Source organism: Acinonyx jubatus, chromosome D2 (genome assembly GCF_027475565.1).
Source record: "Acinonyx jubatus isolate Ajub_Pintada_27869175 chromosome D2, VMU_Ajub_asm_v1.0, whole genome shotgun sequence".
NCBI lineage: Eukaryota > Metazoa > Chordata > Mammalia > Carnivora > Felidae > Acinonyx > Acinonyx jubatus.
In genome coordinates this window covers 38560737-38588613 of record NC_069393.1, presented here as the reverse complement: position 1 = coordinate 38588613, position 27877 = coordinate 38560737, and the positions used below count along the sequence as shown (strand labels likewise).

Genomic DNA, 27877 nt, shown 5'->3' with positions numbered 1-27877 from the left:
GCGGCGCTCCCCCCTCTGCGTGGCGCCCCCGCCACACCCTGCGCGCGCCTTCTGCGCCCCAGTCTCGCGCACGCTCCTCTCCGCCGCGAGCTCGCTCCCCCGCCCACCAGCCCGCTGGCGCCCGGACTCACCCAACCTGGGAGCCCCCGCTCACTGCCGCGCCGCGCCCCGCGCCCCGCGCCCCGCGCGCCGGGGTCCCTTCCCCGCGGCAGCGCGCCTTCTCGCGTCCCGAGGCGCGCGCTCGTTGCCTAGCGACGGGAGATGCCTAGCGACTTTGAGCGCGCGGGCGCCGCCCAGACCTGTTGCTGGCGCTTGGCTGGGGTCCCGCGCGCGCGGTGGTTCGGGCCGTTGGACCTTGTGAGTGGTGTGGGGCTCAGGCGACGCCTGGGCTCCCCGAGCAGAGCGAGGTTAGTGCAGCGCCTGGGAGCGGCCGCCGTTGCTACCGCCTCCTCCTCCGCCTCTTACTTTCCCTCTCCTCCCCCTCCACCCCGCTGGCGGCACTGCGCCGCCGGGTGGAGAGGATTGGAAACTCTACCCGGGCCCCTCCTTTCTCACTAGGCCGGCCGGCTTTCTCCTAAGCATGGGCAAAAGGACTTCTTTGTACTTCTTGTGACAACTTCTACGGGCCTGAGGTAGCTGTTTCTGTGGGAAAGAGCTTTCTTCTATTGCGCCGATGCTCCCGTTGGTGTATATGATAAGTAACATTCCCTGCAAGAACCTGTGTATGGGTATTGTCATTTCATGGACAGGAAACATGCCAAGCGAGGTAGCAGATGTTACGTGGGTTCTGCTAAGCCACGCCCAAAGATCCGAGACTGACCCTCCATTGGGAGCCGCTCTTAGGCCAGAGGTTTCTTCCTTGGGGACATGGTCCCTTTCCCATGTATTTTCAGTAATCTGTTGCCTGTTTTGTGTTACTCCACTTCAGATGACATTGACCTGTCAATGTAGTTATTTTTGTCTTTAGAGTATATCCCACGGAAGAAGCACAGTGAAGATACCGTGTCTCAAACTCATCTGTAATACTGTCATTCTCTCTGTATGGTTAAGCTTGATAGGGAATTAGGCTCATTTGTGCCAGTTTTTAGAGTTTAAGTTTTTATGGCTGCACTTATGTACACATATACACATTCCTTTCTCCACTGCTGTTGTTAATACAAAACATACTATATACAATTTTTGCACCTTGCTTTTTTTTTTTCTCCCAGTGTCCTGGAGGTCACTCCCTATTTTAGAGACCTTCTTCGTGTCTTTTATATGCACAGTAATTCATTGTGTTGCTGTATTTCGTCAGTCCCTTAATGAAGAAGTTTTGGATACAGTTGCAGCTTGACTATTCTAAATAACGGTGCAAAATAACCATGTGTATGTATCATCACTCCATATTTTTGCAAGATAGGATCCCCAGAAGTGAGACAGATAGTTCAAAGGGTAAATATCTGTTTAATTCTCTAGATATTGTTAAATTCCTCTCCATGGGTACTATACCATTTTGTACCCTCACCACCATCAAATGAGAGAGAAGAGGTGGGCCTTATGGATGAACCTCAGGAGGTTGTTGTTTCTGAAATTTTAGGCGGAATGTTAGGTGCATCTGTCCAGGGACAGGACCAGACATGCTGGCATTCTCTGCTCTATAATTGCTCATGTCTGACATATAGGCACACAGTATATATTTGTTGAACAACGATTATATCTCATTAGATTCTCAGAAGAGACTGGACGCCGTGAGGGTAATTTGAGGGTGATTAGTTTTTTCAAAGCACCTGAGATGCAGTTGTTGCTACATTTCTTTCCTTCCCTTGTTCCTTCCTTCCTTCCTTCCTTCCTTCCTTCCTTCCTTCCTTCCTTCCTTCTTCCTTCGTTCCTTCTCTCTCTCTCTTTCTCTCTCTCTCTTCTCTCTTTTAAATCCAGTCTACGATTGGGGCACCTGGGTGGCTCAGCCGGTTATGCATCTGACTTTGGCTCAGGTCATGATCTCACGGTTCATGGGTTCAAGCCCCGCGTCGGGCTCTGTACTTATAGCTCAGAGCCTGGAGCCTGCTTCCAATTCGGTGTCTCCCTCTCTCCCTCCCCTGCTCATGCTCTGTCTCTCTCTCAAAAAAAAATTAAATCTGGTCTAAGATTATTCCTGTCCATCTTCATAACTGAATAGACTGGGACATTATTGGGAGAATGGAGAAACTCGTTCACTTGCTCCATGGGGAACCAGCGTGTCTGCCCTGTGATTAAAACACACTCCTTGAGGAGCTGGAGGAGTTTGTCTTCTAGAGGGAGGACGGACATGCACGTACACAGATGATTCTCAGGTTGTATGACAGGTGCTGTGTGAGTTGCTTGGAGAAGGAAGAATTTCTTTACGGTGCTTGGGAAGGCTCAGGGAATGAGAGATGACCTACATCTCGCGGGTGAGGAGAGACATTTCCCAGCCTGGGAGATGGTGAGGAATCATTATGCACAACAGTCCTGGAGACTGAAGTGTGCAAGGTGTGACTGGCAGCATGGCAGAATGTTTAGTATAGTCAGAGCCCAGGATGTGCTGGTGGCAGAGGAGATGTCTGGAGGTGAGCGGGCGAAGAAATTGGGGCCAAAGCATGAGGAGCCTCTTATGCTATCCTTTGAAGGTTGAATTCTTTTTATTCTTTGTCCTTAGAGATTTATGGACTTCTGTGGTTTCTTGAGGTGGAGTATTGTGATGTTTTCTAAAACGGACCCCCATGGCTTGGGAGGAACATCTTAGTCATGAAGTTAATGGCTCTGGAATGAAGATTTGGGTATGAATCCCATCTCCACCATATGGACTTACACTCCTTGTGTCTGGGCTTCCTCATCCACACAGTGGGGATAAATAATACCGATTTTTTTACCCATGTTGTGAGGATTAAGTGACACATGCATTGCTTGGCGTATAGTCAGCTCCCAACGACAGTAACCCTTTTTCTTTTTTTGTCGTTGTTTTGTTGTTGTTGTTTAGTTTCTGTATCATTTATTTCTGCTTTAATCTTTATTATTTCCTTCCTTTTGCTGGTTGGGGGTTTTGTTTGTTGCTCTTCTCTGACTCCTGGACTCGAAAGCCCTTCAGGATTTTGAAAGCGCATCTTAGTGTTAGTTGTAGTGACATCTGTGGAGGCTTTCTGGAAACTGTGAGAAGTTTCCCCAGAGCCAGCTTTTTTGTGTCATCCCTGACGGGGGGGGGGGGGGGGGGGCGCCCACGTTACATCCACGACAGGATGTAACGCTTTGTTGGCCTCGCCGGACTCTACTTTTATTGTGCCTTACTGAACATTTCCTGCATTAATGCAAAAACATTTACCTTTTAGAGGTTAGGGGTGAGAAATGGAGTCGACATATCTTCAAAAGTGCCTTGGGACGTGTCTAACTCAAGGTCTTGCAGAAGTGGCGAGAATTCGTCCAGTGGATCCAATAGAATATTTAGCATTGTGGATTTACAAATATAAGGAAAATGTGACCATGGAGCAGCTGGTAAGTGGGGACCTTCTTGTAGAAAATTAGAAGAGTGAGGGATGCCCCAGTTGGTTGAGCGTCCGACTAGGTCACGATCTCATGATTCCTGAGATCTAGCCCTGCATCTGGTGGGCTCTGAGCTGACAGCGTGGAGCCTGCTTGGGATTCTCTCTCTCTCCCTCTCTCTCTCTCTGCCCCTCTCCTGCTCCTGCTCACATGCACACTTGCATGTGCTGTCTCTCAAAATAAATAAATAAGCATTAAAAAACAGTAGAAGAGTCAAATAATTGGTCCGATTTGCTTTTTTAAAAAGTTCAAGTGTTCTTTCTTTCTGTTTATAAAAATAGCATGTTTATTATAGAACAACTTGGACAATATCAAAAACATAAAAAAATACCCAGAGAAGACCTCTTTTTCTAGTCTTTTTTCTATACATTTTCTATACATTTGTAGTTTTTCTTTTTGCATAATCGTGAACATACCCACTGTATAATTTTAATTTTATGCTCTTTGTTCAAGTAAAACACACATTTCCCCAAATTGTTACACATTTTCCACACGGGTGAAGTAAAATTTGCTTACCCTTTCCCCATTGTTGGTGATTAACATGCTTTCAAGATTGTTTTCACAGATTGTTTTATCTCCACTTAGTCACTTGATATTATTTTTGAACACTGCTAGAGACAGAAGGAAATGGCCAGCCTGGAGCGTGAGAGAGAACTGGCATTGATAGAGCAGGAAATGATGGAGAGGCTCAAAGCAGAGGAGCTCCTGATTCAGCAGGTGAGACAAGCGTGGGGGTTCAGGGGTGACTGGAATTAGTGGGGTCAGCCTCAGTGTGGTGTGACCCAAATGGCGAAAAACTCCCCATTGCTAGTCAGTTAGGAATGGCTTTCTTCTATCTTCATGTTTCTGTGTTTCTGTATCTACGCCTTCTTTGCTAGAGAAGCAGCAGCAGCTGGGGTAGGAGGAAACCCAGGGAGTGTGTTCTCATGGAAGCCAAGGGGAGAGAGCGTCTCAGTGAGACCCGAGGAGTCAATTGCTGGTTGAGTGAGAGCAAGACTGTGAAGTGCTCATTCAAGGCCACTGGTGACCTTGATAGGAGCAGTGTGTTGGGGAGGGGGGAGGATAACGGGGGAGACGGTGAGTGAAGGTAATGCTTTCAAGGAGATTTTCAAGGAGGGAGGCTGGGTTTTTTTAGGAGCAGCGGGGAAGGGAGCGGTTGACGTTAAGAAATGGGGAGAGGATAGTCTGGGTACACGTGGGTGTATAGGTTTTGTGGCACAAAGTTGAAAGCAGTTTCTGAATGACTCTTCTTTATGAAGTAGAGACCATGATCATCTTCCAAGAATGGGGCAATGAAGTGGGAGGTGTGGGAAGAGCGGTGAGGGTTTGAAATGGTGGCTTTGGAGGATGTTAGAGTTGACCAGGAAACTTAGCATTGCTTGGTGGCATGGAGTACCCTGTTAGAGTTAGAGACCAGGCATTTATAATGTTGCCAGTTGGTTTGGTTTTATGATTATGGGTTTTCTCCACTTAGGCCAGATATTTGAGTGAAGATGTGGAAGGGGCAGACCCCTTGACTAAAGTAGGTTTGGGGTAACGGGATTAGGGAGCTGAAGATGTTGGTAAGAGAACGGTTTAAGGGATGAGTCCTGGAGTGTAAACAAGATAGGGAAAGTTCCAGAGTGGCTTCTGGACCGATTTAATTTTTGAAGAGCCTCTGAACTAAATTTAGGTTATCCTTACCATTCTACCACATAGTACTTAACTCTAGAGTCTCGAGTCACAGCTACACATTTGCGAAAGGGAAAGAAGCCCGTGATTTGGGTGTGTGGATAAGAAGGAGAGTATAGACATGGCAAATAGTTTCTCTGCCTAAACTCTCATACCTGATACTTGGGTAGAACATTCTAGGCACCTTAGACAGATATGGCTATTGAAAACTTTACTGCTTCCAAATCTTCTTTTTATCTAATCATTTGGCTAATTCCTATCAGGAGGTGGCAAAGCATTGAGTTGGGTGTCAAACGATCATCCAAATGGGTGAGTGTCTGCTGTAGTTGCCCCAACTTTCGAGAAGCTGCCCTTGTTCTTCAGCTTCTACAGCCAGTGTCTGCCCCCTTCTATCAGAATAAGGAGAACCTCTCAACAGTTCTCCTTCCCCAAGGCAGTTACGTCACAAATGTAGAGGCACTTAACGTTCTTTGACTCATCCACTTTGTGTTACTTAGATCCAAGCTGGCAATACTAGAAATCAAGCACTCCTCTCGCGGTATCCTGTTGACCAGTGTGAAGTGATCCGCTGTGCATTAAACCCTGAGCATTGTATGGGGAATGGAAGATAACAGTAATAGTCTCCAGAAGATTTTGTGACCAGTTAAAGAAATAGCTTGGTGGGCAGAAATAGATGAGACGAGGAAAAGGGGCACGTGGGTCGGGAGGAGGGAGCGCCAGAGAAGAGCTTGGGAGAGAGTGAGACCGAGATGCAAAGAAACATAGAGGCACTCGGAGTCCATTGGATCAAGTGAGCTTGGGCTTCAGGACTCTGGTCACTTCCCTGCTCTCGCAATTAGTGCTACTAATTTTTAAGCACTCTCCAGTAAACCCCGGGCCCTTGTGAACCGGGAAGTATTTTTACTGCCATTTTCTACTTAAGAGCTTACTGAGGAGGTATAAAAGCTGGTCTGTCTGTTTGTGTGTTTTGTTTTTTGAATACCTTTTCTAATGGTTTTACTCATGTGTGAAGAAGGGAATTGGGTTTTGAAATGTTCCCGAAAATGTTGCACTGGTTCTGATGACCAATGTGGTTGGTATTTGCCAAGTACATTTTGCATTGTTGTTGAGAGATTAGTTATCTCACTTCCTCTGCGAATATCTGCAAGTGGATTGAGTGATGTGTTCTTGCACTTTGGCTACCTACCCATCACTTTTATCCTAGCGTGCATGACACAAAATTACCAAGAAATTCCCTTCAACGACCTTTCGTAAACAAATATTAACTCCTGTTTATTATCTCTTTAGTTGTCAAAATGTATTACTTTTAAAAGATGTGTTTTAAAAGCATAGCTTTAAAGTGCTCTTGGGGCGCCTGGGTGGCTCAGTCGGTTAGGCGTCCGACTTGGGCTCAAGTCATGATCTCGCGGTCCGTGAGTTCGAGCCCCGCGTCGGGCTCTGTGCTGACAGCTCAGGGCCTGGAGCCTGTTTCAGATTCTGTGTCTCCCTCTCTCTCTGACCCTCTCCCGTTCATGCTCTGTCTCTGTCTCAAAAATAAATAAATGTTTAAAAAAATGTTTAAATGCTCTTAATGGGATATGTATGTATTATGGAGTATTATGTAGACATAGCAAGAGAGAACAAATTTCCACAAATGTTGTGTCAATGAAATAAAATTAAAAAAAATAAAATTGACTGCAAAATATAACTTTCTTTTTGGAATCCGGCTTACTACTTGGAAGACTTAAATTATTTTTTAAAGATAATATTTCACTTAGTTGGAGTTCAGAGTTAATGTTCCTTATCATCAAAATTGATTGAAAATATTTATCTGTGAATGCTGATCTGTAATGAGATTTTAGTATTCCATCTTTGAAAATAGCTTAGAGATGCTTCCTGCCAAATACTGATTATCAGTCCATGTGCATATAATTTTGACCATATTTATCTCCTGGAATGCATTTGTAGAATTCTGTTAGATTTTTATCTTGTTTTGCCTTTTGGCATGTCATTACCTTGTAGATTAATCACTTCCAATTGAAGGTTGGTAAAAGCTTCTCAATCACACAGTTAAATGGATTTGGGGATATGGAAATTTAATTTGCACTTAAATCAAGGCCAAAAAAAAAACCCAACAAAACTCTGGATCTATAGTTTGAGATTGGGAAATATACCTGCTGCAGATTTGTGTGGGGATGGGGGTCTAGTTTCTTGTTTTAGGTTTTGCCTGCATGGGAAGTGAATGAGGCAGCTTGACATGGTGATTCAAACATGAGGTATTGTTGAAATGTCTGTCCTGCAGGGCTAAATTTTTACATGTTAGTGCTGTTTCACCTTGTATGTTTAGTTTGAATCGATTTAAAAACATTATTAGGTCTGTAGCAAAAGCTTATTTCCAAAGCCATTTACGGTTTGATAATAGTGACTGAACATGATTCTTCTCATTCAGAAAAATTTCAATCTTGGTCCCGAGCCCCAAAATTCACACTAAACTGTTACCATGTTTTCATTTCATGATACATGGCCAGTATAGAAAATTCAAATTTCGGCTTCACGGTGAAGCCGTGGAACTGCTGTGTGGTAGGGCAAGCCTAGATTTATTCGGTTTCCGTTCCTGACACAAATTCACAGAACTGATGATGGGCATGCTCGTAAGGGTGAAGGAAAGGTGCTGCTGGTCCCGCTGGCTCAAGAGCACGTGACGCTTCCTGCAGAGCACCTGCTGGTGGGCAATACGGCCACGACTCATAGGCTCTCCACGCTGTGTTTTCACAAGCTTGGTAAACGTGTCCAACTAAGCCTCTTTCCGTTCACCATTGGTTGTAACACATCTTAGCAGGTTTCGTTGCTGGTTGTACTGAATTAATGTTTCTCGACTTCTTTGAAAATATTCTTGCCTGTAGTTGTCCCATGAAGACTGTTCATAGAGGCTGATCTTTCAGTCACTTCAGACTCAGCCCTGGGGTGCCTGGGTGGCTCAGTCGGTTGAGCGTCTTACTCTTGGTTCCAGCTCGGGTCGTGATCCCAGGGTCGTGGGATCAAGCCCGAGTCAGGCTCTGCGCTGAGCATGGAGCCTGCTGAAGATTCTCTCTCTCCCTCTCCCCTGTCTCTCTCTCCAAAAAACAAAACAAAACAAAAACCCTCAGCCTTGATTCCAGTAAACAGTAACCCCTGAGCAGTGTTGGGAACATTAGTCTACCCATCAGGAGCCAAGGAAAATCGCTCAAAATAATTCGCCTTGTTTTTAATTGCCTGTTGATGTTGCTCCCAAAGCCATCAACTCTTTGAGCAACTGTTTCACCAAAATCTTAATGTAAGTCCCCCCCCCCCCCCACCCCACCCTCTGCCCCCAGGACACTGAAATCAAAACGCGTCATTAAATCATCATTGGTAAGTGAGCGTCTTTGTTTCGCTAACAAAGGAACCACTTGGGAACTTGCTTCCATTGCAGTCTCGTTTCTATTTTTAATTTTTGTGAAGAAATCCTGTGATGAAGTAATTCCGCTTAAATTTTCTAATACTTCTGACCTTTGTTTTCATGTGGGCTGAGAATATTGTGATGACACGTGCTTAGTCTGGTAGTATTGCATTCTTTTTTTTTTTTTTTACAAAATGTGCCCTTTTATTTTACTTTTTAAAATTTACATCCAAATTAGTTAGCATACAGTGCAACAATGACTTCAGGAGTAGATTCCTTAGTGCCCTTTACCCATTTAGCCCATCCCCCCTCCCACACACCTTCCAGTAACCCTCTGTTTGTTCTCCATATTTATGAGTCTCTTACGCTTTGTCCCCTCCCTGCTTTTATATTATTTTTGCTTCCCTTCCCTTATGTTCATCTGTTCTGTCTCTTAAAGTCCTCATATGAGTGAAGTCATACGATATTTGTCTTTCTCTGACTGACTAATTTCACTTAGCATGATACCCTCCAGTTCCATCCACGTAGTCGCAGATGGCAAGATTTCATTCTTTTTGATTGCCGAGTAATATTCCATTCTATAGATATACCACATCTTCTTTATCCATTCATTCATTGATGGACATTTGGGCTCTTTCCATACTTTGGCTATTGTTGATAGTGCTGCTATAAACATGGGGGTGCATGTGTCCCTTCAAAACAGCACACCTGTATCGCTTGGATAAATGCCTAGTAGTGCAATTGTTGGGTCGTAGGGTAGTTGTATTTTTAGTTTTTTGAGGAACCTCCATACTGTTTTCCAGAGTGGCTGCACCAGCTTGCATTCCCAGTATTGCATTCTTTTAATAAAGTATCATTGCTTCGTAAACACCATACTTTGCCATTTAATTTGATAATAAAATAATCCACTCTCCACTGTATCTTCAGAGAGCAACATTCCAAATCCACATCTTTTCTTGTTTTGACATGATGGGTGTGCACTGTTTTAAAAAATGTCATGGTGTGGTGATACCATGCCACACCAAGAACTGTTGAGATAAAATGGCATGACTGTGATTTGTAGTGTGCTGAGCGGAGCACAAAATGATGAGAGTACCACCTATGGTCCCTGTTGCAACTACCCAACCGCCGTTCTGCAAAACCAGTCACAGACAATAAGTAAGCAAATGAACCTGGCAGTGTTTCAACAAAACTTTTGTTTATATCACCGAAATTTGAATTTTCTGTAATTTCCATGTGTTGCGAAATATTATTCTTTCAGTATTTTTCAGCCATTTAAAACTGTAAAACCTTTCTTAGCTCATGGACTGTACAATACAGGACTGGGTTCAGATGTGGCCCACAGAATTTAGTTTGCTGACCCCTATTCTAGTGTGGCATGTCTGTTGAGTTGGAACCAAATATGCTGTTGATTATCTGTGGTTTCAGATAATATACTTAAGGTTTTCTCATCCACTCTTCTGTAACCAAGGTTTGGCTATTTGAAGACCTATCTATGGATGAAGAGATTTTATCTGAAAAAAAGTACGACAATCTCATATGTTGCTCTAAGAAGAACAGAGAAAATAACATGATTTTGTGCAGAGTGTTCTTTTCTGCAAATTAGCAATTAAGGAAGCTTCCTTTTTTATGTTAGACTTCAGGAAATATTTGTAAAAGCTAAAGTATTAGGCGGCTGTGATCATTTATTCTTGTAAGCGTCTGAAATTTACGTAGGTATAAACTTAATTATCCTGGGACATTTCAGAGTGATTAGAGTTAATTCCTGGCAATTGATCTGACTTTAACATGACTTATTTATTTCTGAATATTCAGCAACAGCTGGCATTCCAGCTGGAGTTGGAAATGCAAGAAAAAGAGAGACAAAGAGTAGAAGAACTACACAGAGCTCAGGAACAATTAGAGAAGGTAATTTGAAGTTTTATACCTGCCCGCTTTATTTAAAACCTCTTAGAACCCTCAAACTGTTTCTTCTAGCTGTTATAACGTGGGATTCATAGGCGTGCTACACATTATCTGTGTGAATGACACAAGTCTTATAACCTTGTTAGTCTCCTTTTGCCTTTTTGAAAAATAAGAATAACAAGATATCACTAGCACTATCTTACTGGTTTGTCATGAGGATCAGTCAAGACCGTATACGTGAAACTGCTTTGTGAGCAGTAGAGTTCTCTCTTGGGAATGTTAGCAACATTTTAGTCAAGGCACAGTGGTCCTTGACTATGGTAGCTGATGTTGAAGGTTAAGTTCTTTGTAACGTTGAGGGTGTTCTGATCTCTGAGACAGTCGCATATTTCTTCCTCGTGTTAGATGTGTTATCAACAATATTTTTACGTTTCAAAATATTTTTATATGGCTGTTTCATGTCTTTCATTCAATTACGCAGGGACTTATGTTAAAAAGTCTGTTTCGGGGCGCCTGGGTGGCTCAGTTGGTTGGGCGTCTGACTTCAGCTCAGGTCATGATCTCACAGTTCGTGAGTTCCAGCCCCGCGTCGGGCTCTGTGCTTACAGCTCGGAGCCTGGAGCCTGCTTGGGATTCTGTGTCTCCCTCTCTCTCTCTGCCCCTCCCCTACTCACGCTCTGTCTCTGTCTCAAAAATAAATAAAAACATTAAAAAAATAATTAAAAAAAAAGTCTGTTTCCATTGACTGTCTATATAATGTCAGACCTCTAGTTTGGCCAATGTTCCCTGGGATCCAAAATGTGTGTGTCACATAGACCAAACTTCTGAAGGACTGAGTTATACCTTTCAACTGGATATTTTATATTCTATGTTTATAACCAGCCTCGATTTATTCCACAATTAAAATGAAAAATAGAAGTAGGTTTCATTGAATATGTCTATTCATGGCTTAGATGAGAGTATCATTATTTAGAGCACTTTTTTGAAAGGTGGAAGAATGGATTGAAATCAAAAATGAGATTCTTGGGGCGCCTGGGAGGCGCAGTCGGTAAAGCGTCCGACTTCAGCCAGGTCACGATCTCGCGGTCCGTGGGTTTGAGCCCCGCGTCAGGCTCTGGGCTGATGGCTCAGAGCCTGGAGCCTGTTTCCGATTCTGTGTCTCCCTCTCTCTCTGCCCCCTCCCCCATTCATGCTCTGTCTCTCTCTGTCCCAAAAATAAATAAACGTTGAAAAAAAAATGAGATTCTTAAAAAGATAAATTAAGGGGCACCTGGTGGCTTAGTCAGTTAAGTGTCAGACACTTGATCTCAGCTCTCAGGGCTGTGAGTTCAAGCTCCTCATTGGGCTACGTGTTGGGCATGGAGCCTACTTAAAAAAATAAAATACTAAGATAAAACACAAAAAAGATAAATTCAAAACCCTATACATAGTCTGAAAACACACGTAGTTAACAAAACACAGATGCTGATGTTATCTCAGTCTGAATGTTGGAGGGCACGTGGTTATACATGCATGTGCACACACACACATAAATACATGGGGACGTTGGGGCGCCTGGGTGGCTCAGTCAGTTGAGCGGCCGACTTCGGTTCAGGTCATGATCTCGCTGTCCGTGAGTTCAAGCCCCGCGTCGGGCTCTGTGCTGACAGCTCAGAGCCTGGAGCCTGTTTCCCCTCCCCCGTCCATGCTCTGTCTCTCTCTGTCTCAAAAATAAATAAACGTTAAAAAAATTTTTTTAAATACATGGGGACGTATATCCCCTTTCTCTCTGGTGAGGATTCAGTGATGTCAAATGGAAGGAAAGTTTTTGTTTTGTCACTTGTCACCCTGACTAATAATTTGGCTTTCGGTTTAATGTCTCAGATCATTTCACTTTTTAAAGAGTCGTGTTCAATTATAAATAAAACATGGTTTTCTATTAGTGTCAAGTGTTAAGTGAGACTGTGAGCTGCAGTTTTGTACTAAATGTATTCAGGTCACCCTTTTAAAAGTGATGACATGTTTGCTGTTAAACTGATCATAGCACTATGTAAAAATAAACCTTCTTGAACATTAAACATGGAATCAAAATGGAAAGTATATTCAAATATTTTTCTTCATTTTTATATATTGTAGGAGATGGGAATGAATATAGAAAACATACCTACGAGTGAAGATAGTTCACATTCAGAGGTGAGAAGGAAACATTATTCTGTGTCACGTGACATGAATGAGTGTCCTGGGGGGCAAAGCTTAACTTTGATGCATTAGGAGCTAAACTTTTTAATAAGGAAATTATCAAACTTGATAGTCCAAGTATGTGTTCTAGTAACAACAGTTCACGAGTACAGTGTTCTTTAGAGCAAAATCTCAAAGTGGATAAAAATTGGACTTTTGGTTTGCGTTTGTATTTTTTATTTTTTTTTAAATCTAATTTATTGTCAAATTGGCTAACATACAGTGTGTGCAGTGTGCTCTTGGTTTTGGGGGTAGATTCCCATGATTTATGTCTTACATACAACACCCAGTGCTCATCCCAACAAGTGCCCTCCTCAACGCCCATCACCCATTTTTAAAAACCAGAATGTCGTGAGATATTTATTGACCATATGTTTACTTCCAATGATACATGTTAATTTTCTGTATTAAATTAAATTTCTTAAATTTAAGTAAGTTTTAGCATTTATCTCTAGAAGTCTCTCTCCATTAACAGGTGTTGGTTCATTCCATTAATTAATGACACTGAATTTGGATGTTGTAATTCAGAAATCTCCTACCAAAATCAAAGAAAATTAACGTATTCGTTTTGAACTCATCTAATATTAGAAATGAATTTTAATGATTGTAGGATATAACACCAGACTCAGGCAAAACGCTAGCTGAAATTAGCGATCGATACGGGGCACCCAACCTGAGCAGAGTGGAAGAACTTGATGAGCCAATGCTATCTGATGTAAGTATCCTTAAGAAAGTGTTTTGTGAAAAACAGATTTGTTTGTTTGTTTGCTTTGTTTTACTCTGGGAAAGCCTAGTGCCTATGAGGCCTGGGTTGGATGGCAAATGGGCCCTTACTGTCATAGAAAGAAACCAGTTCCCCGAGTGCTGGCCATATTCCCAATCGGCCTTCTGCCCTTTTGTGGACCTGTGCTGCTGGCCACCAGGGGCAGGCTGGGCACAGGTCTGGCTCCTTGCAAATGTGTCAGCACTGATGGGAAAGTAGCTGGAAGCTGGAGCTGAGGTCATGGTGTGCCATATGCAGAGGGTGATGTATATATATTTTGGAGTTAGGCTTTGAAAATCTCAAAATCTCTTCAAGATATATATTTAAAATCATTTGGTGAAATACATAATCTTTAAGTTAAATGTTGGGGGCCAGCTTATTGTTTCTCAGGAGCAAACACTAGAATGAAATAAATATCCTAATGAAAGTGCATGCTTTTACAGTATATAAGTACACATGCTTGTTTAATAAACACATGGTGTTTTCTAGGTACCAGGCATTGTGCCTGATGTTGTGAATAAAACAGTTTTTTTTTCTTTTTTTTTTTTTTTACCTTGTCTAGGGGGGAAATAGGCGATTGGATAAGCAATTGATAGTCATTGTTAGAGGGAACAAGTGGTTTATTGCCCAGAGCAATAGGCTTTGACAATGAACAAGGGAGCTATTAATCTAAGCGGACCTGCGGGTATAGACCAGGACTGTCCTGGCAGAGGATGTATTTAGTGACCTAACCATGCGCACTGACAAAATGGGACAGCCAGCCCAGTGGAGGAGCCCTGTCAGGGAAGGCTTCCTGAAGGAAGTTGGTGACTGATTGCTGGGGGTGCGAGGGGGAGGATTCGAGAGTACAAGACAGCTAGAGACCTGACAGGGGAGAGTTGGGGGTGTGAGGCAGGGAGGAGGAGAGACCACGCAGGGGAGGGAACAGGAACCAGGCTGTGAAAGGCCTGGTAATTTGTGCCCAGATGCCGTAGATTTTATCCTAAAGGCAATGGAGGCTGATGCTATCAGCCCTGCATTTTAGAAAAGCTCTCTGGCAGCAGCATGGAGGGGAGGATGGAGAGAGAGAGGTGAGGACACCCATTAGGAGGCTAATGCAGTAATTGAGAGAGAGATGGCATCGGTGGCCTATTCACAAGGGGGAACTGGAAGGGCTTGGTGCTAATCAGTTAGTAGAGATGTTCCATTAAATGTCTGCTGTGTTTTGGGACCACGCAGGGAGGTAGCGAAGACAAATGCACAGAACAGATGGGCCTCCTGCCCTCGGGGTGGGGGTGGGGGGCGGCGTGGGCCAAGGGCACCTAAGAGGACAGACCTAGCCTGGATGAGTCTTCCTGAGGAAATGAAACTTAAGGGGTTAGTCTGAGCTCAGCCCAGCAGACAGGGAGAGCAAGACACTCCCACAGAACGGAATGGCCCAGCTCAGACGCTGGCTGGGTTGTGCGGAGCTTGGAGATGGTGCAACTCCAAGCTGGAGAAGTGGCTAATGGCCACATCACACTGTACTCTGTATGGCAAGTGCAGTGGGATTCACTGAAAGGGTTTATGTGAGGACTGGAGATGTGGCTTTAGAGGGGAGAGAGAGGATTCGAGTGGGCATGCGTGGAAAAGAGAGACCACTTAGGAGGTTTTATAACTGTCCAGATGCAGGATGACCAGGGCTAGGATCAGGGTGTAGACAGCAGAGATGGGGAGAACCCAGTGGATTTGATATTGGCTGGGAGGATAAGGGACAGAAGAAAGTCAAGGTGATGCCCAGGTTTCTGCCATGGGCAACCAACCGGACTCAGAGCTTAGCCATTTGTTGAGGTGAGGAACAAAAGAAGAGGAAGTAGGTTTTGTGAAAATGATGGCTTCCGTTGTGGACATGCTGAGTCTCAGGTGACCCTGAGATACGCAGATGTAAGTGGCCAAAGACCAGTTGATGTGCGGTACAGGTTCAGAGGACAAGAGAGCTGTCCAAGCAGGAGATAGGAACATAGCAGTCATCGGCATATGACTAGGTGAAGCTAGGAGAGGGAGTCGGGTACCTAGGAGAATGTGCAGAATGTGCAGGACGGGGCTCAGGCACATCCATTACACATTCCATCATTTAAGGGGTGGACACAGGAGGAGGACCCCTACAAGAATGATAGGGATAACAGTAAGAAAGGGGGGAGGGGAGCAAGAGAAGGAGAAGAAAGGATGGGTTGATAAACACTGTGCTTGAGAACACCGTTGTTATCATGCTGAGTTTGGATCTTACTTGAACTAGTTCGAAAACTATCGAAAAGCTTCATTTACATAGTCACATAGAATTGACCCCAACTCTGATTTCTTTGGCTTGTACCTTTTCACAATTCTGATTGTATTAAAGTATATTTACTTTTTATTCTGCTTTTAGGTTGCATTAAACATTGATCAAGATTTGTAAGATCAACCAACCCAAGAGCAATACATTTTTCTGCTTGTTTCAAGTTTCAAAACATGAGGTTCCCAACTGTATTTTTTTCCTCCAAACCTGAACTCTGCTTTTTTTTTTTTTTCTCTAAAGACAGCTTTATAAATGGGCTTTCAAGGGTAGCCTTAACAGGTTGTTTTGGATTCTCCGATGCAACTGGTTGTAGGATTCCTCAGAGAGCAAGAGAGAGAGTTTGCCCAAGCAACCGGAAGGCGCAAATGGGAGATGAGCTGAAAAGACTGTGTGTGTGTGTGTGTGTGTGTGTGTGTGCGCGCGCGCGCGCGCGTGTGAGAACAAGATTGCCCGAGGTGAAGGTTACGGTCTGTGAAGAGTGAAAGGGGCTACCACTGTGCAGGACTTGGGAGTGTTCGACATGCCTTAGATCTGAGCTCCCCCCTGGAAGTGGACTGTGAGGATTTCTCCAGTTTGCTCGGCAGTGATACTTTGTAGGACCATTAATCCACGCTTACTGATAGGGCTGGATGGGGAAGGATGCCAAGTTCTGGGGTACCAAGACCCAGCATTTCTTCTGGATCAACCAGTGTGGGCAGACATCCTGGTGATACTGTTGGAGAGACGCTCTCGCTGGACACAGGCCATGCAGGGGGCTTCCTTGGGTGGGCGCTGGGTGGTCCATGGGCCCTGACTGCTCTCCTGGCCCCTTGGAAGTTTCACACCCAACCTTGAACTTTAGGGAGAACTTTGCTTCCTTTTTAAAATTCTTCCAAATCTAAGTCTTTATTCTGAATCCTTTCTGTTATTTAAGGAAGGGTATAGGCATGGAAACATAAATGCCAGGAAGAGGATTCTTAAATAAAATTTTAGGGGCTCCCTGGTGGCTCAGTAAGTTAAGCATCCGATTTCGGCTCAGGTCATGATCTCATGGTTTGTGAGTTCAAGCCCCAGTGTTGGACTCTGTGCAGACAGCTCAGAGCCTGGAGTCTGCTTCAGCCTCTCTCTGCCTGCCCCCCCCCTTGCACTCTGTCTCTCTCTCTCAAATATAAATAAACATTAAAACAATTATATAAAAAATAAATTAATTAAAAATTTAAAAGATCTGCTTTTGGTCATCATATATCTTTCCTGAGGCAATGAGAACAGAACAGCCAAGTTGCTTAAATGGGAAGAGAGAAAGGGGGGAAAATAATGGGGAAAGCACTGGTTTCATTAAAAAGAAATGTTATCTCGTCGTATCAGTTCTGTATGTTCTTTAGAAAAAAGTCCCAGGTACCCTGGAGAGATGGTTTCCGGGTCAGTTGGGCCACCAGGCACTGTGTCCCCAGCATGGATGACCTGTCTCAGTCTGCCAGGCAGGTGTCTAAGGCAGCGAGAGAGCATGTGTCCCCCTGCCCCCCAGCCTGGGCCTGTGAGGGCACCCTCGTGGAGGGCTGGGGGTGGAAGGGCGGGCTCAGGGGGCCCTTGGCCTCAGCGCAGCCCAGGCAGTCTGGTGCTGGGGCTTGACAGCAAGAGTCTGTGAGTGCCGGCTAGTCACGGGGTGAATCACTGTGGCTCTGGGACACAGGGTAGCCCTCTTGGAAGCATCCCCAGCCAGATCTGAGCATAAGAGGGAGGACGTAGAACGGGGTGAAAAAGGAGATGACGCTTTTTCTCTCAACCTTCTTCTACGCCGAGTAATATTGGATGAGATGTGAATTCTATCTTCTTGGGTGTTGGATATTTTTATCCCTGTAAATATTTGTGAGCTTTGTTTCTGGATGCCGTTAAGGTACTCGGGAATAATTTGATCCTTTCTGGTCTTGCTTTCAAGAAGCTTTGTTAGGTGGGACCAGAGAAGAATTGAGTCTAGGGCAAGTTTTGTCCCACCATTAAGGCCACACACTCTAGGGACACTGCCCCATGTTGAGTGAATTATGAGAACTGTCACTTTGGCTGTGGAAAGAGACACTATCTTCATTGTATTTTTAGACCACTTTACTGAGGTATGGTTGACAGAAAGGTAACTTATTCCCAGCTCTCTTTGAGAGAGCTCGTGTGCCCTCCAGTCATCTGAGAGTTTCTTTCCTTGGCTTCTTATCACTTCTTCCTCCCCATGCATTTATTACTCAGCTGAAGACTCAGGGGGACCGTCTGGAGGTACCCCTGGACTCCGGGCTCTGAGACCACTGGGCTTCACCCACAAGGCAGAGAGCTGATGCGGTTGCAGGGAACACTGTTTCCCGTTCCTCAGAGGTCTTTGTCCTCTGTTGCCTCAGGTTCACTGTCCCAACAGCTGGGACAGTGTGGTTTGTCGCACCAAACGGTGCTGGTTTTTCGTCGTTTCACAGGTGAGGGCAAGGCCTGTCTCTGTTGGTCCACCTTCGCCTGAAACCAGAGTTCAGATGCCACAGACGTTTTCTCATGAAAATCCCTGTTCCTTTGCTTCTTCAACTTGCCTAATTTGGCGAAATGTAATGTGGTTACTTTCTGAGAAGAATTTAGGGGGTTTGGGAAGTATCGAATGACTTGTGTCTCTTAACCTGCTTGGAACCAGGCCGAAAGGGCTAAGCGGGAATCAAGGAATCAACTTTACAGATGCTAAAAGGCCACCAGAGAGTGCAGGACACCAGGCTGAAGCTGAGTATCCTGTTCCTCCTGGCTAGTTTGAAGAGAAGCCGCTGGGGAATGATAGTTCTCTCTGTGCCCGCCTGATCTGCTTCTCACGTGGAGGACCGAAGCACGGTGGGGCTGTGGACGGTCCTGATCCCCGAGGCCTTCAGGAGCGAGAGCTCGAGAGGCCAGGTTGAGCGTGGGGCCTTTACCCAGACCCATTCACCCATCTCCTGAAAGAAGGAAGAGAAGAGGGTGCAGAAATTGCCTGGCTCCCTGTTCTGCCACACGCTTCTCTCCTGGGAAATGACACTTCTCAGTATTATTTTGCCTGACGTAAGTGACCAAAAACCCTGACTTGGAAACAGGCTGACACCCTTGATGCAAGTGGCTTAATGGATCAAATGATCTCTTGTCTCCCACAAGAAGTCCAGAGAATGGGCAGGCCGCAGACGCGATGGGTCAGGGCTCCAGCACCCTCTCTCTTGGCTCTGCCTTTCTGGTCTCCACCGGTCTCATCCTTGGGCTCTTCCCAGTGTGGCTGCCGTCAATAATTCCAGGTGCTATATTCAGCCATGACAGCATCTCATGGAAGAAGAGGGGAGAGTCCTCCTGGTGTTTTTATTTATATTCCTAGAAACTCCCCAGCAGACTTGCCTGTCTGTCTCACTGATTATGATTGCATTCTACATTTACTCTCTCCAATTTCATTCACAAGGAAGATAAGGAATCATTACACTGTCGTCTTACTGATTCATTGGTTTATAGATTCATTTATTTTCAATCTATGTCAAAGGGTCATAAGTAGTCACCAGGGTGGCATAAGTGTGGCCCTTAGAGAACCAAATCTAAGTGCCATCTCTGCAGTTAACATGAACCTGAGAATGAGCGCCTCTAAAATTTTGCTATGGGGAACTCTGATTGCCTTGCCTTCCTCCTGGCCCTGCCATTTACTATGGGGAATAAGAATAGGGCATGACCTTTGCCCTACAGCACTTTTGGGTCAAGTACAGCTTGTGTGCACATATAATAGGAACTAAGTACCTGGTGCAAATAGAAGCTAAGAATTTAGGGGAATGGGATTGGAGCAAGCTTCATGAAAGCGAGGACATTTCCAAAGGAACCTTAAAGGAGAGGTAAGTTTTCAGTGGGTGAAATTCATGGAAATGAGAAGGAAACTGGGCCAAAGACAGATGGGTAGGAACCTGACTGGGGAGGGTCTGAACACCAGCCTCCAAAGTCTGTACTTGACGCCAGGGAGGGATGTGTGGAAAGACCCAGGATGGCCTTTGAGGACTTTCCACAGTTTCAGGATGTGGAAGTGAAATTCGGATCGTGTGGCTAAGGGCATGGATTTTGGTAAGGAAAGGAAAAAGACTGAGGTGATCTTCTGGAGAAGTTTGGTGACGAAGAGAGAGCGACTGGAGAGTGTAGCAGGATTGAGCAGGGATGCTCTCCTTGGAAATGAGGCTTTGCTTGTACTCTGGCAATAGGAAACAGGAAAGTTGGTGAGCCCAGAAGTAGAGACTGAAGGTGTGGCTCAGGAGGGTTGGAGCAGGGATCCAGGAGTACTAAGTGTGGGTCAAAACTGACAAGAGGGAGGAGAGCACTTCTGAAATTATGTTTTCCCCCCAGGAGGGGGAAAATGTAGAGAGAGACATTTTAAGTGAAGGGGATGAATATTTGAGGGTAGTGGAGCAGCGCACACAGTCTAGGATTCTCTACTTCTGATCCTTTTGGTAAAGAAGGAGAGAAGGGCAGAGGCTGGTCAGGTACATGAGTGAGGATGCATTTAAAACATGTGCTGGTGGGGGGGGGGGGCGTCTGGGTGGCTCAGTCGGTTAAGCGTCCGACTTTGGCTCAGGTCATGATCTCGCAGTCCGTGGGTTCGAGCCCCGCGTCGGGCTCTGTGCTGACGGCTCAGAGCCTGGAGCCTGTTTCAGATTCTGTGTCTCCTTCTTTCTCTGACCCTTCCCTGTTCATGCCCTCTTTCTGTCTCAAAAATAAATAAATGTTAAAAAAAATAAAAAAAAAAAAAGATGTGGTGTGTGTGTATATATATAAAGGAATATTACTCAGCTATCAAAAAGAGCGACATGTTGCCATTTGCAACAACATGGATGGAACTAGAGTGTATTTAATGCTAAGCAAAATAAGTCAGAGAAATATAAATATCGTATGATTTCATTCATATGGGGAATTAAGAAACAAAGCAGATGAACATAGGGGAAGGGAAGCAAAAATAAGATAAAAACAGAAAGGGAGACAAACCGTAAGAGACTTAAATACAGAGAACAAACTGAGGGTTGCTGGTGGGGTGTTAGGTGGAGAGATGGGCTAAATGGATGATGGGCATTGAGGAGGGCACTTGGGGGATGAGCACTGGATGTTATATGTAAGTGATGAATCACTACATTGTATTCCTGAAATCATTATAACCCTGTATGTTAACTAACTTGGATTTCAATTTAAGTAAAAAGGAAGAAAGAGAAATGAATAAACAGCATGAAGTGAGGAAGTGGGTACAGATTTATGAAAAAGATTCTCTAATGCGCGTTAAAATCATTTGGATGGAGTGGTGAAGCTATTAAAATATAAACATTTCTGGGTCTCAGTCTTAGAAGTTCTAACTTAGTTTTAGCAAAAACCAGAAATGTGCATTTTAAAGAGCATCCCAGTTTTAATAAAGGCTGGACTATATTTAAAAAATTGGCAATGAAAAAGAGGAAAGGTAATGGAGGGGAAGCCTTTCGGCTGGGGGTGGGGGGCAAACACCTTGTAATTTTAAACTTGCTTCCCCTAGAAAGCTTCTTCCCTGTGGCAATAACGTGTCACCCAGCCAATACAAAGACCAGCCTATTTAATAGTTGTGCTTTTCATTGTAAATTGTATAATTGCCTTTTGGTATCATTGCCTTTTGGGCATCTTGACCTAATATATCCTAGGGCCTGATGACCCTTGGATAAACTGAACGTTGATATTTTAGCCTTTAATGAGTATCTATTGTTTAATGCTTAAAAAAAATTAATTAAAAAAATAAATAAATAAAACATCTGCCGGGGGAATGGACCACAGAATTAATGTTGGACAACTCTTTGGGCCCAATGGAAGTTCATTCAGTCAAAAAACACTTGATAGGGGCGCCTGGGTGGCTCAGTCAGCTAAGCGTCTGACTTTGGCTCAACTCATGATCTCGCGGTCCGTGTGTTCGAGCCCTGTGTCGGCCTCTGTGCCGAGAGCTCAGAGCCTGGAGCCTGCTTTGGATTCTGTGTCTCCCAATCTCTCTCTGCCCCTCCGCCCCTCTCAAAAATAAATAAACATTAAAAAAAATAAATAAAAAAGCACTTAATAATGCTTACTCTCTGCCTCAGTTTCCGCATCTGGATAATAAGTAATAGTGCCTGCCTCTTAGTATTGCTCTGAAGATGAAGTGACTCAATTCATGTGAAGTTTTCATAGGGGTGCCTAGCCCTTAGTAAGCACTCAACAGGTAGTGAAGTTGATGCTGCTGCTGTCTTACCTGCCAGGTACTGTGCTAGGTAAGTGGAGTCTGCATTAGAGCTCTTCAGTCCTATTCCCCAGTGCCCCATAACAAACTCAAGGGTAGAACAGCATCCATGGGTAATGGAGGCACGCTAGAATTGAGGATTGGCAGACTGTCACAAGACTGGCGGGATCTGAAGTCAAGTGCGAGCAGCAGTGGAGTGTGTGGCTACCATATTCACCATTAGCTGGGTGTCAGCACTTGGCTCTAGGCCAGGAGGTAAGTGGCATTGTTAAAAGCAGATTCCCAGCCAGGGAATGGTGGTGATGGGGGGGGGGGGGGCGGTGCTCAAGGTAGGCGAGGAGACGAGAAGGGGCATAACTCATGGGAGGCGTCTGCAAGAGTTTGGCCCAGCCAAGCAGTCAGTGTTTAGGAAGGCTGTGGCCCTTACAAAGAACTTGACCATAAATTAGGAACAGGGTCAATGCCCATTGTCCAGCTTTGATCCCAACTGGAAGGACTGGGGCAAGACAGAAGGGGGCTTGTGACTGGGTGGGAAGGCTTGAAATTGGTGGAGAGGGGAGAGGACTAACAGGGAGCACTTCTTAATGCCGGAGGCTCTATCAGGAGTTCGTGGGACTGTGGGTATGAGCTTGTGTTTGAATGTGTGGAGGAATGAAGTTTCAGAAAGTAACTACGCAGAGTTCGCTAATGAGCCTTGGAGCTGGCCTTGCTGCCCCATGCGGTTTGACAGAACTACTGAATGTGTGTGGGATACTAAGAACGTTAGAAAATAGCCTTGTCTAAAATAGAGTTGACTCTAGTTTCTTAGTAGCTTTTTCCCTTCCTCATTTCTTCAGCACGATAGGTAGCTTTGTTACTAACCAAGTGCCCAATCTAGAAGGTGGGAGTCATCCTTGACCCTCCGTGCTTCTTATACTTCGAGCCCAATACAGGGAGCCTGATACCGACTCCTTTTTCTCTCATGTTCCACAGCCACAGGTGATCGGTTTCTTAGCCAAAATATAAGAGGTCAGCTTGTATAACACATTGTTCAGAGTCCTGTGCCAGCTACCTCCAGATTAAAGATTGTAAGGGCTTATCCCAATTGCAATCAATGGCCATTCACCCTTTATCTAATTCTCATTTCCACAGATCCCTCTGAGCTGGCTTCCCTCTGAGGACTGTGCTAGTTTCTGAGAACACAAACCAGTGTGAGAGGTGGTCAGTACCATTGAAATGCACTCTTCCAGATGGCGGGCAAAGGCACAAGCAAGCAGATAAATCAGGACACAAGCTCCAAAGGGCCAGTTTGGTAGGTAGTGCCATTAACTTTTTACATGGAGAGACGCCACCTAGAGCTGCATGGAAGTGAAAGACTCAGAGCAAACGACACCCACACAAGAACAAAGGTGCAGAATTGATGGTGGGTGGGCAGGAGGAACATGTGAGCAGAGCAGTGAAGATGGGAATACCCTCAGGAAGCTTGAAGAATAGTAGGTCTGGGCAGGGGTCTGGGGGAGGGAGGTTGAGCAACGTCAGGTCTGGACCAGGTTGTGAAACACATTACATCCCAAGCTAAGAAGTTTAAACCGTGTCTGCTGACAACGGGAGTGGAAATGAGATCTGCACGTGGACAAACTTCACTGGGAATGAGGGATGAGGATGTGGCCCTCTGTCACAGGGAGAAGTTTTAAGAGGTTTTAAAGGATGGTATTTAGGCTGCTGTTGTCCTAGTCTAGGCCTGAGGTAATAAGGGTCTGAGCCTGGGTCGTGGCAGTGGAAATCTACTCCATGAACATTTGTCTTGGGTTGACCACGCACGCGCCAAGAACTGAACTAGGTTCTTATGGGGAACATGAATGTGAGCGATTGATGGTCCCGCCTCCCGTCCCTCGCAGGGAGTAAGTGAGTGATGGGTCTGACACATTCCAGAGGTGGACTTGGAAGCTGATTGAATGGACGTGGAGGGCACAGGAAAAACCTGGATCTGGAACCTCGACAGGGCCATTGAGGGCTCGGGGAGATGAGGCGGGGGCACTGGTGTGAGGTAGGGATGGACACCTGGCCAGCTGGGTGTGTAGCTCGGAGCTCCTCTCTGCTGCTCTCACTGACCCAGGGAGTGGGGTGGCAGGGCCGGGTGGGGGCGGGGGCGGGGGCTTGTGTGGGAGACACCGGAAGTGACATAATTGATGTTTTTTTAGGAGACCAGAGTCTGAGCCCCATGACTAATGTATACAAGACAATACCGTATTCCAAAGTGTCATTAAAGATACTCAGGGGCGCCTGGGTGACTCATTCGGTTAAGCGTCCGACTTTGGCTCAGGTCGTGATCTCGCGGTTGGTGAGTTTGAGCCCCGTGTTGGGCTCTGTGCTGACAGCTCAAGAGTCTGGAGCTTGCTTCGGATTCTGTGTCTCCCTTTCTCTCTGTTGCTCGCTCGCTCTCTCTCTCAAAAATAAAGATTAAAAAAATTTTTTTTAATGTTCAAATGTGGTCCACTAAGAACACAAATCAAAACAAACAGCACAAGCTTTAAAAATTTTGTGAAAGGTTAATTAAACCAAGAATTCAGGTATCTGTGGTATGTTGAACCCAGTTTCTAAACATGTATTAGATTGTAACCTTCTGCTGCCACTAGGTGTCACAAAGATTCAGTTTTTAAAAGCTCTACCTCTTGAGGCTGAGGCTTTACAAGATTTCTTTTTGTACAGAGATAAGGTTTTCTAGTATTCACAAATATAATGAACTTCAAATCTTAAAATCAGTATGATGAAATACTTTGAATATGCACAAGAGCACACACATTAATATAAGCCATATGTTTTACCCCAACTCAGGTTTAACAAATATTAACCCTCTACCCTATTTGACAGTTTAAAAAAAAAAATCTTACAGTTGATGTTCTGTTTGTACTCCTGTATCCCATCCCTCTCGTATCTTGCCCACAGATAATCACTATCGTAATAAGATCAGCAGGCGTACTTTCCAGACATACATCCCTGATGTCTTCATACAAGGGTTTGTGTATTTCTCAAAAGACAATGTAGATTTTTGGATGAGATTTTAACTTAATGTTATGTGGTGTCCTGCTATAGGTGTCATTCTGCAACTTGTTTTTTCTCGTTCAGCATTATATTTTCAAGATTTATCCCTGCTGATTCATGTAGATCTCATTAATTTTAACTGCTCTATAATGTCCCATAGTACCTACTCTTCTATTGGCCACTGTTTACACTGTTTTAAATGCTTCATTTTTTATACGTTCATCCTTGTACACATCTCTTTGTGCAGATGTGTACATTTGAGGAAACCTGGATTGCCTTCACAGTGTCCCTTAACTTTCAATGACACTCTGTCCCAGTAAAGCCAAGATCTGTCAGACCACCTTTGTAGGCAATGTATCCAGAACCATGACCCCAGTATTCTAGCAATGTCCTGTTGAAACATGTGGGAGCTGAGGTGTGAGTTTCTCTGGGGCAGCGGTTCTGAACTTGGGCATGGGCCGCAATGTGCTGGAGGGCTTGCTTCTTAAAATGCACCCCCAGGAAGGAAGGCAGTCTTGGGCTGGGACTAGAGAATTCCATTTCTTTCTTTCTCTTTCTTTCTTTCTTTCTTTCTTTCTTTCTTTCTTTCTTTCTTTCTTTCTTTCTTTCTATCTGTTTTGTTTTTTATTATTTTATTTTTTTAATTTTAATTTTATTTTTTAAATTTACATCCAAATTAGTTAGCATATAATGCAACACTGATTTCAGGAGTAGATTCCTTAGTGCCCCTTACCCATTTAGCCCATCCCTCCTCCCACAAACCCTCCAGTAACCCTCAGTTTGTTCTCCATATTTATGCGTCTCTTCTGTTTTGTCCCCCTCCCTGTTTTTATATTATTTTTTTCCGTTCCCTTATGTTCATCTGTTTTTTTCTCTTAAAGTCCTCCTATGAGCGAAGTCATATGATTTTTGTCTTTCTCTGACTAATTTCACTTAGCATAATACCCTCCAGTTCCATCCACGTAGTTGTAAATGGCAAGATTTCATTCTTTTTGATTGCCGAGTAATACTCCATTGTAGATATATGCCACATCTTCTTTATCCATTCATCCATTGGTGGACATTTGGGCTCTTTCCATACTTCGGCTATTGTGGATAGTGCTGCTGCTATAAACACGGGGGTGCATGTGTCCCTTCGAAACAGCACACCTGTATCCCTTGGATAAATGCTTAGTAGTGCAATTGCTGGGTCGTAGGGTAGTTCTATTTTTAGTTTTTTGAGGAACCTCCATACTGTTGTCCAGAGTGGCTGCACCAGCTTGCGTTCCCATAGAGAATTCCATTTCTAACCAGCTCCCCAGCAGTGCTGCTGCCAGCAATCATACATTGGAAAACATGTTCTGGCGTAGCCACGGCCAGCCTGTGCTCTGCCCGGCGCCCACTTTCCAGCCACTAGACAAAGCTAGATTGCTTTCCAAAGGGGTCACGTGGGTTTCCTAGGTCCTCCTATTGGCAGGGCATGGGCGTTCCTAGTGTGCCATTTCCTTTCCAGTAGTGGGTAATGTCGCACTGGGTATTTTTGCCCATCACAGATGTCTAATGCGGTGGCTTCTTGGAGGGTTAATTTGCATTTCCCCTGATTAGCAGCGAAGTTACAAATCTTTTTGTGTGCCTTGGACAATGGGTTTGCTCTTCTGGGAATTGTGTGTTTGTGTTATTTGCTTACATTTGCTATCGATTTGCTTGTCTCCTTTCTTATTGACTTTCTTTTTCCATTATATGTGTTGGGAAATCTCCCAGGTGGTGGGTTGTCTTTTAACTTGGTTTATGGTGTTTATTGTTGGGCAAAAATGTTAAGTTTTGTTTCAGTTAAATGTACCCTTTTTCTTTCCCATTTACGCCTTGTGCTTTTTAAAACTATCTTAACAAATTCATGAAACGTTATTAGTTGTCAGTCTGATTTAAAGATTATCTTTATAACAATGATTTCACGTATTTTAGAGTTCTCAAATTAATTGCTTTCAAGTATAGTCAATAATCAAACTGACAATTTAAACATCAGGTAAAGCATGGGGTCCCTGGCTGGTCCAGTCAGTGGAGTGTGTGACTCAGTCTCAGGATTGTGTGTTGGAGCCCCACGTCAGGTGTGTAGAGATTAGCTAAAAATAAAATCTTAAAAAAAAAACCCAGGGGGCGCCTGGGTGGCTTAGTCGGTTAAAAGCCCAACTTTGGCTCTAGGTTATGATCTCGGGGTTTGTGGGTTTGAGCCCTGCTGTGCTGACAGCTCAGAGCCTGGAGCCTGCTTTGGTTTCTGTCTCCCTCTCTCTGCCCCTCTCCAACTCATGCGTCTGTCTCTGTCTCTGTCTCTGTCTCTGTCTGTCTCTCTCTCTCAAAAGTAAACCGACATTTGGGGTGCCTGGGTGGCTCAGTCGGTTAAGCGCCCGGTTATGATCTCACGGTTTGTGGGTTCGAGCCCTGGGTCGGGCTCTGTGCTGACAGTTTAGAGCCTGGAGACTGCTTTGGATTCTGTGTCTCCCTCTCTCTGCCCCTCCCCTGCTCACGCTCTGTCTCTCTCTGTCTCTCAAAAATAAATAAAGATGTTCTAAAAAATTTAAAAAACCAAACATTTAAAAAATCAGGTAAAGCATAATTAATCAGTTAGAATAATAAAAACAATTCTAGTTCATTGCTTGTACATCAGCGATAATGCTGGAATGATTTTTTAAGTGCCAAAAATGAATCTATTGCAGTCTAAACATCACAACCTATTTTCCCCCCAGTTAATATTTTTGGCCTTTTAATTGAATGATTAACACTTTCTTCAAGGACACAGGAAGAAGAGCTTTTGGTCAGAAGTCTCCAAAGTCTAAGTTAGTGCAGGAGAAGTAAAAGGGGGAAAGGTACACAGGGAGTGACTTCCAGCGTAGCTAGGCTGAC

General features: G+C 44.5%; 1 protein-coding gene across 6 annotated transcripts; it reads left to right on the top strand.

Annotated features, from left to right (window-relative positions):
* Positions 1–190: 190 nt before the first annotated feature.
* DYDC1 (DPY30 domain containing 1) lies at positions 191–24070 on the top strand. 6 transcript variants are annotated; one of them, XM_053206904.1, is made up of 9 exons: positions 191–407; positions 559–632; positions 2654–2735; positions 3308–3483; positions 4147–4248; positions 10415–10507; positions 12620–12676; positions 13332–13436; positions 23111–24070. In XM_053206904.1, the coding sequence occupies exons 4-9, from the start codon at positions 3337–3339 to the stop codon at positions 23153–23155; spliced, it is 549 nt and encodes a 182-aa protein (XP_053062879.1). In that variant the 5' UTR covers positions 191–407; positions 559–632; positions 2654–2735; positions 3308–3336; the 3' UTR covers positions 23156–24070. The 6 variants fall into 6 exon arrangements, with proteins under 6 accessions (XP_053062879.1, XP_053062880.1, XP_026918225.1 ...); XM_053206905.1 differs by lacking the exon at positions 559–632; XM_027062424.2 differs by lacking the exon at positions 2654–2735 and having other exon boundaries at positions 3321–3483.
* Positions 24071–27877: the final 3807 nt, after the last annotated feature.

What these genes read in the sequence shown, in the direction of transcription:
- DYDC1 (XM_053206905.1), top strand. Translation starts at nt 3,337, where the DNA reads ATGGAGTCGACATATCTTCAAAAGTGCCTTGGGACGTGTCTAACTCAA. An exon ending in ATGTGACCATGGAGCAGCTG is followed by an intron (nt 3,484 to 4,146) that starts GTAAGTGGGGAC and finishes GAACACTGCTAG; the next exon opens with AGACAGAAGGAAATGGCCAG. An exon ending in AGGAGCTCCTGATTCAGCAG is followed by an intron (nt 4,249 to 10,414) that starts GTGAGACAAGCG and finishes CTGAATATTCAG; the next exon opens with CAACAGCTGGCATTCCAGCT.